The 15,188-nt window shown below is 37.8% G+C and overlaps 1 protein-coding gene across 2 annotated transcripts in view; it reads left to right on the forward strand.

The window, feature by feature from the left end:
• The window catches only part of LOC106873627 (uncharacterized), a 31,817-nt gene extending 17,334 nt beyond the window's left edge, over window positions 1-14,483 (forward strand). For both annotated transcript variants that reach the window (XM_014921075.2, XM_052973184.1), the window contains exons 7-12: window positions 2,156-2,349; window positions 7,412-7,648; window positions 9,029-9,106; window positions 12,145-12,375; window positions 12,459-12,675; window positions 13,717-14,483. In XM_014921075.2, the coding sequence (XP_014776561.1) occupies window positions 2,156-2,349; window positions 7,412-7,648; window positions 9,029-9,106; window positions 12,145-12,375; window positions 12,459-12,675; window positions 13,717-14,475 (1,716 nt within the window). In that variant the 3' untranslated portion in view covers window positions 14,476-14,483. The remainder of the gene's footprint in view (window positions 1-2,155; window positions 2,350-7,411; window positions 7,649-9,028; window positions 9,107-12,144; window positions 12,376-12,458; window positions 12,676-13,716) is intronic.
• Window positions 14,484-15,188: the final 705 nt, after the last annotated feature.

Genomic DNA, 15,188 nt, shown 5'->3' on the forward strand with positions numbered 1-15,188 from the left:
GAAATCGAAATTTTGAAATTGAGAGTTTTGAAATTTTTTTTTTCAGAATCGTAATCTCCATAGCCTAAAACGTGGGATTCCGTAAAAAAAAAAAAAATAAATAAGTGGGGAAAGGTTCAGATTACATATAGTCCATCTGGACCGACAGATCATATGTCGTATCTTGTTACAAGGGCGATATGTTACGGGTGAATATGAAAAAGGTGGATGAAAAATGAAGACTTTAAATATAATGAGCTAAATGGCGAAGGTAAAGAATACACACACCCGGTGTTTAGGTTTAGGGCTAAGGTTACGCCGAAAACGGGTGGTGTGCGTATTCTTTACCTCCGCCAGATGAATATAATGATGATAGATATAAAGGAAGCCTAGACTGAAAATATATAAATACTTAACTGGAATGTAATGGGTTAGAAACCATTCTATATAATAAATTTATGATTGTACCTTCAAATTCATATATTACAGGACGTTGTATTTTCTCTAGGTTCACGAAACAAGTTAGGTTACTTTAAATGAAATATATTGGTTGAACATAATTACCTCCCCTTTTGTACGTTCTTTCTGAAGAATAATTTTTAACCCATAAAATGCTGCAATTTGCACTTACATAGCATGGACTGCTGAGCACATTTTATGAAAATGAGACTACTATTCACACATAAATAACAAAAAATAGCTAAAATATTGGATCTTTTCCTTTTGGCCGGCACATTGAAAAAATAATTTTTTGTTACTAAACACTTTCAAATTTCATATACTGGTAGAATGTGCCATTTAAAACATCATTTACTCTTGGCGTTTTTAAGAAAAAAATTTTATTTTCGAAGTTATTTCGTGTTAAAGTTGTCGTATTTCGGTAATTTCAGCCAATCAATTACGTCTATTGAGGTGAAAACAATTACTGCTGTGGTTTGTCAACTAGATGTTCTGGCGGTGTAAATTTACTTTGTCACTGATATTTCTGATATATTTACATTTGAGATACACGTGTATATAGTTTAATCAATTCAGTTATTAGTTATTTAAAAAAAAATTTCAGTCTATTTTGTTTGTGGAAGTATTTTCATTTTGTTTTAGCATTTTCGAATTTGCCAATTTTAGGGTCTTTTCCCATGAATAAAATTACTGCCGTTGTTTGTCACCAACAACTATCGGCGGTATATATTTCGTTTGTCACTGTTATTTATGACATCGTTTGTGCGTTTCTACTGGTTTTAGCTTTGGGGTTTTAGGGTTTTAGAGTTAGGGTTTTAGGGTCAGCGTTAGAGTTTTAGGGAAAAAGCTATCCTAAAGCGACTCAAGTTTTTTGTCATTATGGTATTTGTACATTCTCCCTACAAAGGATGTCCATGTGTATGTGTGTGTAGTACGTATACATTTCTACAGTTTTCAACCGATTTTCACCAAACTTTGTACACACATTACTTATGTGCCAAGGATGGTCATACACTATAACATTTTGCCCAGATCTTCTGCTTAAAGTGAGAGACCGTGACAAACAGTGTTTTACAACAAGGCTGCATAATAATCTGTTCTATTATAGACACAAGGCTTGAAGTTTGGGAGAGGGGACTATTAGATTACTTTGACCCTACTGCTTAACTGCCACTCATCTTATCAACCCTGAAAGGTTGAAAGTCAAAGTCAACCTTGGTGGAGTTTGAACTCAGAATGAAAAGACAAATGAAATGCCGCTAAACATTTTGTTTGCATGTTAACAATTCTGCCAGATCGCCACCTTCAACTTGATTAAAAAGAGTAATTAACTAATCTCCCTCCCCACACTCTATAATTATTTCTAGTTAACTTTTTAATTCTCCTAACATTGGATATAATAAGATTAAAAATAAAAATCCAATATATGCTCCAGAAGCAGTATTAGATTAAGATAGCCCTCTATGTATCATACTTAATGTAAATACATTGTGAAAGGAAAGTTTACTGTGGTATTCATCTGGAGATATATCTCATGGATTTGTGTTATAATGTGCCTTGAAACATAACCTGTCTATAAGAGATATTATCTCTGGACAAATACTGCAGTAAATTGCCTTTCATGATGTTTTTACATTAAGAATGATACACAGATAGCTATTTAAACTTAACACACACACACATTGATAAATCAATTTACTTACATTTCTTAATTTAGGTGTCTCCAGAACTCAGTGGCTGTGTATCGAACAGGAAATCAAGAACTCCTGATTCCTCAGATATCTCAAGATGGTCTTTGGAAACGACAAACAATTCCAATGATTCTGATCTTCCAGCTTTATCTTCTCTTTGTCCAACAACAACAGCAGCAGACAACACTCAGAATTTCCCATCTTTAACAGATAAACCAAGGTATTTCCTATTTATACTCTTAGACATTCTTCCATTACACTGTGTAACAAAAATTTTTTTTGTCTTTGGTCAGTAAATATTATTTCCTATTTGCTTCTATCTAGAAATCAAAGGAAGAGACTACTATTCCCTTCAAACTTTGCACTCGTGACCTGGACATCAATGTTTTGAAACTGACCTATTTTGCCATTACATTTCAGATAAATTCAGGACTGAGTTGCTGAAGCAGAAATATTCAATACCACAGATTTGCTTATCAGTTGCTTGACTTTAACCACTTGAGCATCTCTAATCATGAGCAGGAGTAGTGGAGAAGCCATGTGTTGAGAGGGATTCTTTGGGGTGTGAATAAATGTAACAAAAGTAAAGTTTGAAGGAAATATTAGCCATTTTCCATAATTTGTTGGGGTCAGCAAAGAGGAAATAACAGTTGCTACCCAAGGGCAAAAATTGTATTACACAGGGTCATTGTTGTAGTTGTCTGGCCTCAGGTTATCACCTGACTCAGCAGACCTGTCATCAAGGATGATCCAGCAATGGCCATCTGGTCTTTCTTTTGGATATTCCATATTTTATACTACATTATTTATTGTGTTCTCCAAAGCTATCCCCTCTCTACTGAAACCTCACTCAGTCAAAGTTGATTTTCATCTTGCAAGCTTCATGGCAACCTCACTGGTGCTTGTGCCACAGTAAAAAAAGCACCCAGTACACTCCATCAAATGGCTGACACAAGGAAGGCCATCCAGATGTAGAAGTCATGACAAAGCAGACATTGGAGTATGATGTAGTCCCTGGATCTGTCAAATATTGTCAAACTATTCAACCCCTCCTTGCATGGAAGATGGATAAGATGATATTGCTGATAATGATGATGATTTAGGGTGTAATTTGAGGATATTTAGCTACAATTTCTTGTAACGCAAATGATTATATAAAGCAGTTTTTCCCAATCTGATGTGCTAAAATTTATTTCATTTGGGTGCTGGAAATTCAAATTAAACTTCAATTGTTTTTGACTACCACCACTACTGAGCATATAAGGAGGGTTTGTACCAGTTGAGTTGATTAGGCATTGAAGAAAGGTTGGATTAATAAAAAGTTAGGAAACACAAATGTAGAAGTTCCTTGTTTGGCTCAAGCTAAACAATGTTTTGTGTGTTGAGTTTGGGAATCTGTGTCAATGGTACACAAACTAGTTACATCTTTGGGTATGTACTAAATTATGAGTGTGAAGTATCTTGCCCACCTCAAAGTGCAGCTCTTGTTGCAGTGTTGTGGTTTCTATGCCTCAATGACCCTGAGAGCTATGTCATTGGAATGCAAGCTCCTTGTTGGTCAGCCCATGCTAGACAAGTCAAAGGATAGAGGCCAGATTAATATGGATCACTGCTTCCTAGAGGTAAAAGTAGGTTTGCATAGGGCCAACACATCTACCTAGAAAAAAGCAAAGTTAGAGAAGCATCGATAATATTTCAAAACCAACAAGACCTGGGAGAGGACATCCACATTTGATGCCCCAAAGTTAAGAACAGTGAAGGAAAGTTGTCAATGGCCTATGCTCTAGAGGGAAGAAAGTGCTTAAGGAAGAAATACTTGTGCTATATTATTAGGGCAGTAGTAATTGTAATTAATGCATGCTGCTTCTGCTTGCCACACTTTTGCTTTCATCTACAGTTACCAGCTAGTCCAATTTATTGGAGTGAAAGAAGAACTGAGTACATAAATATTTGGCTGATATGCAATCTCTCTACCATCAAGACATAACATCTGCACACAAGGTAACTGGGTACCTTGCAGTCCCAGGTTAAACTGTGAAGTATCTTGAAACAGCAGTGAGCCTAAGAGAGGTGTGTAGGTTCACTACCTTGGTATCACTCAACCACTGTTCCAGTTATTGATGTATATAGAATATCCAGGGCAGATGGGGCTCAACTAGAATGGCAACCTATTAAGAAAAAGGTCATTCTGTTGCTGCTCTGTATTGGATGTCACCTGAAAATCCTTCTGGAGGACTGAGATGGTTGGAGGTGCCACTGGAGGACTCCTCTGAAGACAACATAAATAAAAGCTAGCAATTTTGAGGAGTGGGGTTTAGTTGACCCCCAATATAAGACTGCTATTTATTAAAAATTTTGGCACTAGGCCAGCAATAGTAAATTTCATCAAAAATTACCCATTTTTCTGAAAATTATGAGTAAAGAACTATGTCTCATGTGAATTTTTTGGAACTCCTCACCCCACTCTCGGGAAAATTTTTTCACCACATATATTCCGATACAAACGGAATCTACACTATCTGACACGAATTTGTAGGAAATTCCATTAAAAAATATCCATTTTTCTGGACGTTATGAGGAAACAGTTGAGGGCACACATGTGTAGGAATGCCAAATTTTGTCGTAACTAGCATAAAAATAAATATTTATATGTGTGTGTGTGCGTGCACGCGTGAGTGCGTGTGTTGGCGATCTTCGGATGTAAATACAAATTTTTGCAAGATCGATAATAAAACGAAAACAATCTGAAAAAATACGAAAATATACTTTGGTATCCCAAGTAAGCGAAAGGAATATGCAAATGTTTAAAAGTCTCTTATTAAATCATTATTACAGATAATATTTTTAATTACGGAACAGCTTAATTTTCTGCACTTTATGCTGGCATCGTAAAAAAAGAAAATTTCATTGTTTTGCTTTCAATCTACGGAGAAATCTGTAATAATGACATTTAATGTGACAAACTTTTTCATTTTCGTTTCGCTTATTCGGGATACCCAAGAGCATTTTTATATTTTCCTGGATTGTTTTGATTTTTAGCCTATATAGCGAATTAAATATGTGTGTGTGTTTATTATTTACTTATTTATTTACTTAGTGGGGTAAGCCCTTTAAATTTGTCATTTTCAACCTCATAATTATTCTCAATCTTACCGTTAATCTCGATCACTGTCTCTCGATTACGTCATTGTCAACTTTAATTTCGTCACCGTCAACTTCGATTACGCCGTTGACTTGAAATTTGCTATTGTCAACTTAAATTTAGTGTTTATTCGCCTCATTGTTCACCATCCATTATGGTCAACGAGAAGAAGAAAATTTCAAATGATGTTAGAAGATTAATCGTGTCAAATTATAATGAAGGTCGTACTGTAACTGAAATCGCTTCCAACTTAGTTATTCCTCGGACCAGTGTTCAAACTGTTGTTCAAATATATAAACAGGAAGGACGTATCGAGCAAAAAAATCGAGGATGTTGTCAAAGAACTAAAATTTCGGAAGAAATGAAAAACTTCATGCGAACCTCAGTAGACAAAAAACGTCATATATCTTTAAGAATGCTGTCTAATATGGTTTTTGAACATTTTAATGTGAGTTTGTCAAAAACAAGCGTTGATAAGTGCCTTAAAAGTCTCAATTACACATTCAAAAGGTCTAATGGGATTTCTGAAAGAGCTTTAACTTCAGAAAACTTTACACAGAGAAATAATTATACAAGAAAACGTCAAAATCATTTGACAGAAAAGTGTTGGAGTAAAAATGCTCTTATTGATGAAGTTGGGTTCAACACTTACGCGAGATCTAAAAACGGTGGACGAAAAACTGGACAGTCTCCTGTGCAGAGAGTACATAGGTTGTGTACCCGAAATACAAGAGTATGTTGCACCACAAACAAAAATCAAGAAATAAAGAAAAGGTTACTCTGATGTTATTTATTTTAATCTTTGTCTAATTGTATAAATTGTCCAGTATGTAGTTTTTCATCTAATGAACTAAATATAGTATATATAGTTACAGTAATGTAAGATGTGGCAATTTTTATTATGCAAAACCTGTAATTTTTTACTTTTTTTAAAACTTTTTTACTTGTTTCAGTCATTAGACTGTGGCCATGCTGGGGCACTGCTCAGAAGAATTTTTAGTTGAATGAATCAACTCCAGTACTTTTATTTTAAGCTTGCTACATATTTCATCAAACTCTTTTGCTGAACTGGCGAGTTATAGGGACATAAACAGACCAACACCAGATGTCAAGCAGTGGTTGACTGAGATACAAACACACACACACACACATATGATGGGTTTCTTTTCAGTTTCTATCTGCCAAATCCACTCACAAAGCTTTGGTGAGCCCGAGGCTATGGTAAAAGACACTTGCCCAAGGTGCCACACAGTGAGACTGAACCTGGAACCATGTGGTTGGGAAGCAAGCTTCTCAACCACATAGTCACACTTGTGTTACACTAAACTTTTTCATGTTTATGTTTTTCTTTTTCTCAATTAATTCTGTGACAAGTAATCACCGATAATAATGTTTGTTTATAAAAATGAATTTGCTCCATTCTATGTTGACAATGATGAATTTGAAGTTGACATCGATGAGAACAAGATTAAAACTGTCTAATTTGGTGGTGATGGTGGTGGGGTCTTTATATATGTATGTGTGTATGGTGGAGGCGCAGTGGCCCAGTGGTTAGGGCAGTGGACTCGCAGTCATAGGATCGCGGTTTCGATTCCCAGACCGGGCGTTGTGAGTGTTTATTGAGCGAAAACACCTAAAGCTCCACGAGGCTCCGGCAGGGGATGGTGGCAAACCCTGCTGTACTCTTTCGCCACAACTTTCTCTCACTCTTACTTCCTGTTTTTGTTGTGCCTGTAATTCAAAGGGTCAACCTTGTCACACTGTGTCACGCTGAATATCCCCGAGAACTACGTTAAGGGTACACGTGTCTGTGGAGTGCTCAGCCACTTGCACGTTAATTTCATGAGCAGGCTGTTCCGTTTATCGGATCAACTGGAACCCTCGACGTTGTAAGCGACGGAGTGCCATCACATGTGTATATTAATATATATGTATGTATACACACAAACACACATATAGATATATGTTGGGGTATTTGTATATTCATGTATATGAATATAGATATGTATATGTACATATGTGTGTGTGTGTGTGTACATATATATATATGTATTTGTATATGTGTATGCATGTAGGAATTGTAATTGTTTAAAGAAGCTTCTTTCTGAATGTGTTTCTATGTTTCCATTATTTTCTTAAGTGATGAAAACGAACTTGTAACAAATCCTTCAATTAGCATCGAACGTAATGAAATAACCAGTCAAGGCTTATCAGAAGACCAACAGCAGCAACAACAACAGCATCAACAACAGCAACAGCAAGAACACCAACAGCAACAACTTACCTCTGCCAATATCAGCAATATGCCAGCATCCAGTGAAGCACCTCTTGTAATTTCGGTGGAAGAAGTTCAGGATTTTGAACTCCCAGATCAAAAGTAAAGTATTGTTGCTAACAATTTTAATTTCTGTTTCTCTTGTTTTAACCAGAATCTTCTGTCCAGATGACTTTATCTCATCACCATCTCTGGTATTTGAAGATTTGCAGATACCAGGCACCAATATCTCTGAAGATATCTGAAGATTTGCAGTGTAGCATTATGTCCAAACTCCAGTATCATTGGTGTGTTGAAGACATGGAGTGGAGTGTGATATCAGACTCCAGTATCATTGGTGTGTTGAAGATATTAAGTGGAGTGTGATATCAAATTTTAGTATCTCTGGTGTGTTGAAGATATGGAGTGGAGTGTGATATCAGATTTTAGTATCTCTGGTGTGTTGAAGATATTAAGTGGAGTCTGACATCAGACTCCAATATCTCTGGTGTGTAGAAGGTATTGGGTGGAGTGTTATATCATCTGTTTGATGAAATGCTAAGTTACAAGGATGTAAACAAACCAACACTGATAGTCAAGTGGCGGTGGTGGTGGGGCAAGCACAAGTACAACCAGACATACATGCACACATGCATATATACAATAGGCTTCCACACAGTTTCATCTGCCAAAATCACTCACCAGGCATTGGTCAGTCTGGGGCTGTTGTAGAATACACTTACCCAAGGTGCTGAGCAGTGGGACTGAACCCAAAAACTACATGTTTGCAATGCAGGTTTCTTAATCACACAACTATACTTACACCTATGTTGATATATACATATTATATATTCCCTCCTCTCTTAGGAGGTACAAGCACTTATACATGTACATATACGACCAAAACTTCCACCTACCAAATTCACTCATATGGCTTCGGTTGGCCCGAGGCTGTAGCAGAAGACACTTGCCCAAGGTGCCACACAGTGGGACTGAACCCGAAAACCATGTGGCCGGGAAGTAAGCTTCCTAACCACACAGCCATGTTTGCAACGTATTGATTTCAAATTTTGGCACAAGGCCAGCAGTTTCAATGGAGGTGGGTAAGTTGATTACATCAACCCCACTACTCAACTGGTACTTATTTTATCGACCCCGAAAGGATGAAAGGCAAAGTCAACCCCGGCAGAATTTGAACTCAGAATGTAAAGATAGATGAAATGCCACTAAGCATTTTGCCTGGTATGCTAGTGATTCTGCCAGCTCACCGTCTCATATTATATATACAGTTGTGGCCAAAAGTTTGGAACATCTTTTTTTAAAATTAAAATTGTTATGCCCAAGTACAATTCAATCCAAATATATACAACATAGAGAGATACTTACCTAATAACTGATCCAGTGGCTCAATTCTAATTTTCACACCTATGTTCCAAACTTTTGGCCACGACTGTAGATATTATATATTTCTGTTGCTCTTATTTTGATTAATAATTATCTTAGTTTCAGGTACAATATTATGAATACTACAAATGAGCTGCAAGAAAACCCAACCAAGTTTGTTCCGAAAATCAAAACAAGGTGAGTAACTTCCATTGCTTTTTTTTCATCTTCACATTTTCTGTTGTTGCTGTCAAAAAAAAACAAAACAAAAAGAACAACAACAAAAAAACATTGAGTGGTATTTATTATGGATTAAGAAGGGCATCCAGCCGTAGAAACCCTGCCACAACAGACAGTTAGTGTCTGCACAGCTCCCTGCTAGCCAGCTCCATGTCAAACTGTCCAACCCATACCAGCATGGAAAGTGGATGTTAAACAATGGTGATGATGATGATGACAGTGCTTTAAAAATGAAGCCAACATCATTGACTATGGTCATTGTTCTGCCACTAGGTCCAGTCCTTGTGTGGTGGCTTGCATGCCTCAACGACCCTAAGAGAATTTCAGAATGTAAGTAGTCGTCTGAGTGACTAGGTGTGACTCATAGATCTGTTGAACAGGATATCCTATGCTTCTACTAGATGGAGGGCCACAACTTTACACCCCACCATTCAGATATGAATAATGTAGAGTCCTGTTTTCCAGTTTGGACATATTATGTTCTCTCCACTGTTCAGTCTATATCAATGGCTAGCCCACATTACCCTGTAAGGAGCATAGAGCAGGTTTCCTGTTTTTTCTGGCATATATATTCCTTCCTGGATAGGATGCTGCTCCATCGCAGGATGACTCATTTTTCACCAGCTGAGTGGACTGGAGCAATGTGTAATGAAGTGTTTTGCTCAAGAACACAATGCATTGCTCGGTCCAGGAATTGAAACCACAATCTTACGATCATGAGTGCAACACCCTAACCACTTAGCCATGTACCTCCACAGTTTATATCTATATATCTGTATATTTTGGTTGTTGCCACAGTAAAGATGGATATGGTAGGCTTAATCAGAGCTCTTCATCTGCACACATATTGTTGATCATAGGCGGCGATCTAGCAGAAACGTTAGCACGCCAGGCAAAATGCTTAGCAGTATTTCATCTGCCGTTACGTTCTGAGTTCAAATTCCGCCAAGGTCGACTTTGCCTTTCATCCTTTTGAGGTCGATAAATTAAGTACCAGTAACGCACTGGGGTTGATGTAATCCACTTAATCCCTTTGTCTGTCCTTGTTTGTCCCCTCTACGTTTAGCCCTTTGTGGGCAATAAAAAAAAAAAAAAAGAATGTTTGTTATTGTTCTGGTTTAGCCCGAAGTAGGCTTGATTTAACTGACCTATGATCAAAGACATTCCAGCCATGACCATTTTGTTTTCCCTTTTTTTTTTCATATTTCATCTAGGACTTCATTATCCTGCATGTCTTTTCTTTTAATGATGATAGAGTGTGACTTGAGAGAATTTGGTTACTATTTCTAGTAGATTGAGCAACCTCATAGGGACTTTATAAGGTCCTGGTGAACTGAGTCTGTAACCTGACTTTAATTCCTGGTTGTTACCATTTCATTTAAATTTTACTCCTATTTCTTCCTAAGTCTGTTATGCGCCCTAGGACTCATAAGACCAGACCCAGTTGCCATGGCATATAATTAACTGAGATTACAACATTCACCCCAGAAGGGTTAATTTCCCATATATTGCTCGAACTCACATTACTGAGTAGGCCAGAGCAATGTGAAACGATTTACTCAAGAACAAAATGCATTACCCAGTCTGTGAATCAAAAGTACATCTTCCAGTTGTGAGAGTAACACCCTCACTGTATGCCTTCCTTATTCCTACTGCCTTAGAAAAGACAAAACTTTAAAATCATGTAGAGTATATAAGCACAGTCATGACTGTGTGGTAAGAAGCTTGCTTCCCAACCATATGGTTCAGGTTTCAGTCCCACTGTGTGGCATCTTGGGCAAGTGTCTTCTACTATAACCTCAGACTGACCAAAGTCATGTGAGTGAATTGGGTAGACATAAACTGAAAGAAGCCCATCATGTATATATATGTGTGTTATTTCTTTACTACCCACAAGGGGCTACACACAGAGGGGACAAACAAGGACAGACAAACAGATTAAGTCAATTATATCGACCCCAGTGCGTAACTGGTACTTATTTAATCGACCCCGAAAGGATGAAAGGCAAAGTCAACCTCAGTGGAATTTGAACTCAGAATGTAGCGGCAGACGAAATACCGCTAAGCATTTCGCCCGGTGTGCTAACGTTTCTACCAGCTCGCCGCCTTAAATGTATATATATATGTCATGTATATGTGTGTGTGTGTGTGTATGTATATATCTATGTGTGTCTTTGTGTCTGTGTTTGTCCCCACTCATGATTGCTTGACAACTCGTGCTGGTGTGTTTACATCCCTGTAACTTAGTGGTTCAGCATAAGAGACTGATAGAATAAGGTCTGGGCTTAAAAAGTGAGTCCTGTGGTTGATTGTTCAACTAAAACCTTTCAAGGCAGTGCTCCAGCATGGCCACAATCATATGACTGGAACGAGTAAAAGAGTGAAAGAATATCTTCATATCTAACATAACATGGATGCCTTGTCAGAACAGTGAATACTTCGTTATCTTTTGGTATTAATACTGCTTCTGTAGCTAATAATCAATTATGTAGAGTATATTTAGTGAAGGCATATGGCTTAGTGGGTAGGCACATTCGGCTCACAATCATAAGGGCATGAGTTCAATTCCTGGTGGCATGTTGTGTCCTTGAGCAAGACACTTTATTTCACATTGCTTCAGTCCATCCAATAGGCAAAAATCAGTTGTACCTGTATTTCAAAGGGCCAGCCTTGTCCCACTCTGATTCACGCTGAATCTCTTTGAGAACTATGTTAAGGGTACACATGTCTGTGGAGTGCTCAGCCACTTGCACGTTAATTTCATGAGCAAACTGTTCTGTTGATCGGATCAACTGGAACACTCGTTATCATAAGTAATTGAGTCCCAGTTAGTTATATTAAGTATTGCACTCTGCTTCCCCCAACTGCTCTTAATTCTTAGATTTTTTAAAACATTGTAATCACAATGAATCTTCAGGCATCTTGTTGACAAATTCATAGCTGGGTGAAAACTGAATTTGACTTTATATATATTATTTTTTATTTGATTTTTAAAGGTTAAAGCATTGCCGAAGTGTTCGTGGACATGGCACTAATAAAAAGCCCAAAGAATGGATGAGAGAATATTGGCGCATTAAAAAGAGGGAATCTCGAGCTCGTCAAGATTATTGGAGAAAGCGTGTATTACATGAGTCCATTCCAGGACAAGCAAGCACCACTGTTCCGACTGGAGAACCCATTTGTAACCAGGCTTTTGATATCAATACAAATATACCTTGTGATGATGGGTAAGTAAGAAAAGTTACTTTTCACCTGTATAGTTCTGTATTAATTTAAACAAAGGTATTAATGATGAATGTTCCATTTACAGTCAACCAAACAAGAAAAATGTTCAGTTACATTCGCCACCAGCCTTGGTTCAACCACAGGCTTCTGTGGTGCCAACACCATCTCCAGTTCCAAAGCTACCAACCTACAAATTCCAGATGCAGCATCATCAGAGTTGTGTAATGACCCAACTTTATCAGATGTGGAAATCAAGGTTATTTTGCAATGCAGCAATTAGTAATGGAACTCATACAATCTTAGTAAGTTGTCAATTAGTTTTTAATTCTTATTTATGGGCCAAATAGAGTGATATAAATATCTTTCTCTATCATTTATTATCTTTTCTTCGTTACTGTCTTTGCTTATCTATTTGTGTCTTCTGTTGTATGTATTTTTCTCCATTTTCCTCATAACTCATCGTTATTTACTGTTTGGTCTAGAGACCTTATCATGTCTTGTTATTTGCAGTTGTTTATCATGTCTGCTCAGTTATACAGTAGTAGCCTATGGTGCTGACACTGCTGTGCTGACAAATTGTAGTGATATTTGGCCAATAGATGATGATGGGGTTGAGCATATTTCATGTTCATCATGTGTTTTTTTTCCTGTCTTTCCATATGCTCCTTTGTCATATTCCTGTGACACATTTAATTTTCTGAATCTAGCAGCACATGAACAATATGTTATATGTATATATATATCCTCACACACATACATGTGTGTGTGTGTGCATACTTGTATACATATATGTTTATTTTGCTGAATAGAAATAATGGTGCGATACCTTTCAGATAACACACCCTGCCTTCTCAAATAAACAATATGTTTCATGAGATAATGAGGACCTCTACGTGGTGCTTTTTATGTGCTACCAGCACAGGAGCCAGTCAGGTGGGCCTGGCATCGATCACATTCAGATAGTGCTTTTTATGTGCCACCGGCACAGGAACCAGTCAAGGGGCCCTGACATTGGCCACATTCAGATGGTTCTTATTACATACCACCGGCATGAGAGCCAATCAGGTGGCCCTGGCATCGATCACGTTCAGATAGTGCTTTTTACATGCCACTGGTACAGGAGCCAGTCAGAGGGCACTGGCATTGGCCACGTTTGGATGGTGCTTCTTATGTGCCACCGGGGCACTACAAAAATGGTGAAGAATCATTGATATAGAGGATTCTTTATTTTGGTTTGTCTTGTACAGAATTGTGGCTTTATGCCTGTATGAAAAAAGATACAAAAAAAAAAAATCATTATTTTCTTTGAAAGTAATTAATATCTCATATAATATCTCTTTCAGGTTCATCGAGATCTTCTTATTGCTACTTGTACCAAACTTCTGGAAATTCCAAATACTGATGCACTGAAAGGTGATTACCTACAGTTAACTTTTACCCCTGACATTCAAGAGGAAGCTCTCTGGGCCTTTTGTACCTATATGTACGAAGGAGTCCTGGTTTTAAATTCAGATATTCTATATAACATGGAGTGCATTGCTAAGATCCTTGGTGTATACAATATCTTGAGCCTTGTGGATCGATATAAACAATGTACAATGGAAAACCAATCCAACACACCTTTGAAATCTTCAAATGAAGAACAGATAGATATATATTTTAACTACCAAATAACAAACAGATTTCAGATTGACAACGACTGTGATGGAGGACCTAGCCAGCCAGGAATAAAGGTGAAACAAGAAACAGACCCGACTTCCTGTTCTTCGCAAAATACCGTAGCAGAGTCTCAGAATAATTTAAACAAATCAGATTCTTTCCTGAACTACGAACATGTTGATAACAAAATGACATTAACGGGACTTCAATATCAGAAGACCATCTGTAATTTGTCACAAATGATAACGGGTATGATTAGTCACAATCAACCAGACTACAGTACGTCAATTGTGATTGAGGTGGAAGTTGATTCCATCATGTCCAACAGCTGTCCGAACATAAACACTCAATCAAACACTACTCTTTCTCCAGTCAGTTTGACAACAGTTTCTGGGGAACAGCTCCCCCTTGATTTACCACATACACAAATAAAAACTGAATAAATGTTAAAGTGTTCTTGTTTGATGTATAAATAAGTTATAACTGAGATGAGCCAACTTTAAGTCAATACCACCACCACTGCAATTGTCAGCATTGTTTCTACCAATATCACCATCATCACTGCAATCAGCATAATCATCATCATCATCATGACCACCACCACCACCATTGCAATTGCCACAATCCTCCTTTTCCCTTCCTCCTCCTTTGCCCTCCTCCTCCTCCTTTGTCCTCCTCCTCCTCCTTTGTCCTCCTCCTCCTCCTCCTCCTCCTCCTCCTCCTCATCATCATCATCATCATAATCATCGTCACACACAGGCTGAGTAGAAAAGAATGGGTGGGGAGGTAGACAGCTAGAAAAAAAAAACAGGTAAGGTTAAGGGGTTGAGACAAGAACTATGAGCTGAGGAAGATAGGAAGATGCAGATGAGGGGCATGCAGCAAGAATAAAAGGGGTAAAGACCCCCTTTCGGTCATAAATGACCATGGGATTTCACCTAGAAAGTTACCTTCCGAGCAGTTGGAGCTGCAAGAGATAGATAATGGCGATGTGGTGGCCCTCACAAGGCACAGGCTGGGTAGGAGAATGATAGCGATATCAATATTTTGTACAATGAAGGCTGTAAACTGGCAGAAACGTTAGCACACCGGGCGAAATGCTTAGCGGTATTTCGTCTGCTGCTACGTTCTACGTTCAAATTCCGCCAAGGTCGAC

This window comes from Octopus bimaculoides, chromosome 15 (assembly GCF_001194135.2).
Source record: "Octopus bimaculoides isolate UCB-OBI-ISO-001 chromosome 15, ASM119413v2, whole genome shotgun sequence".
Lineage (NCBI taxonomy): Eukaryota > Metazoa > Mollusca > Cephalopoda > Octopoda > Octopodidae > Octopus > Octopus bimaculoides.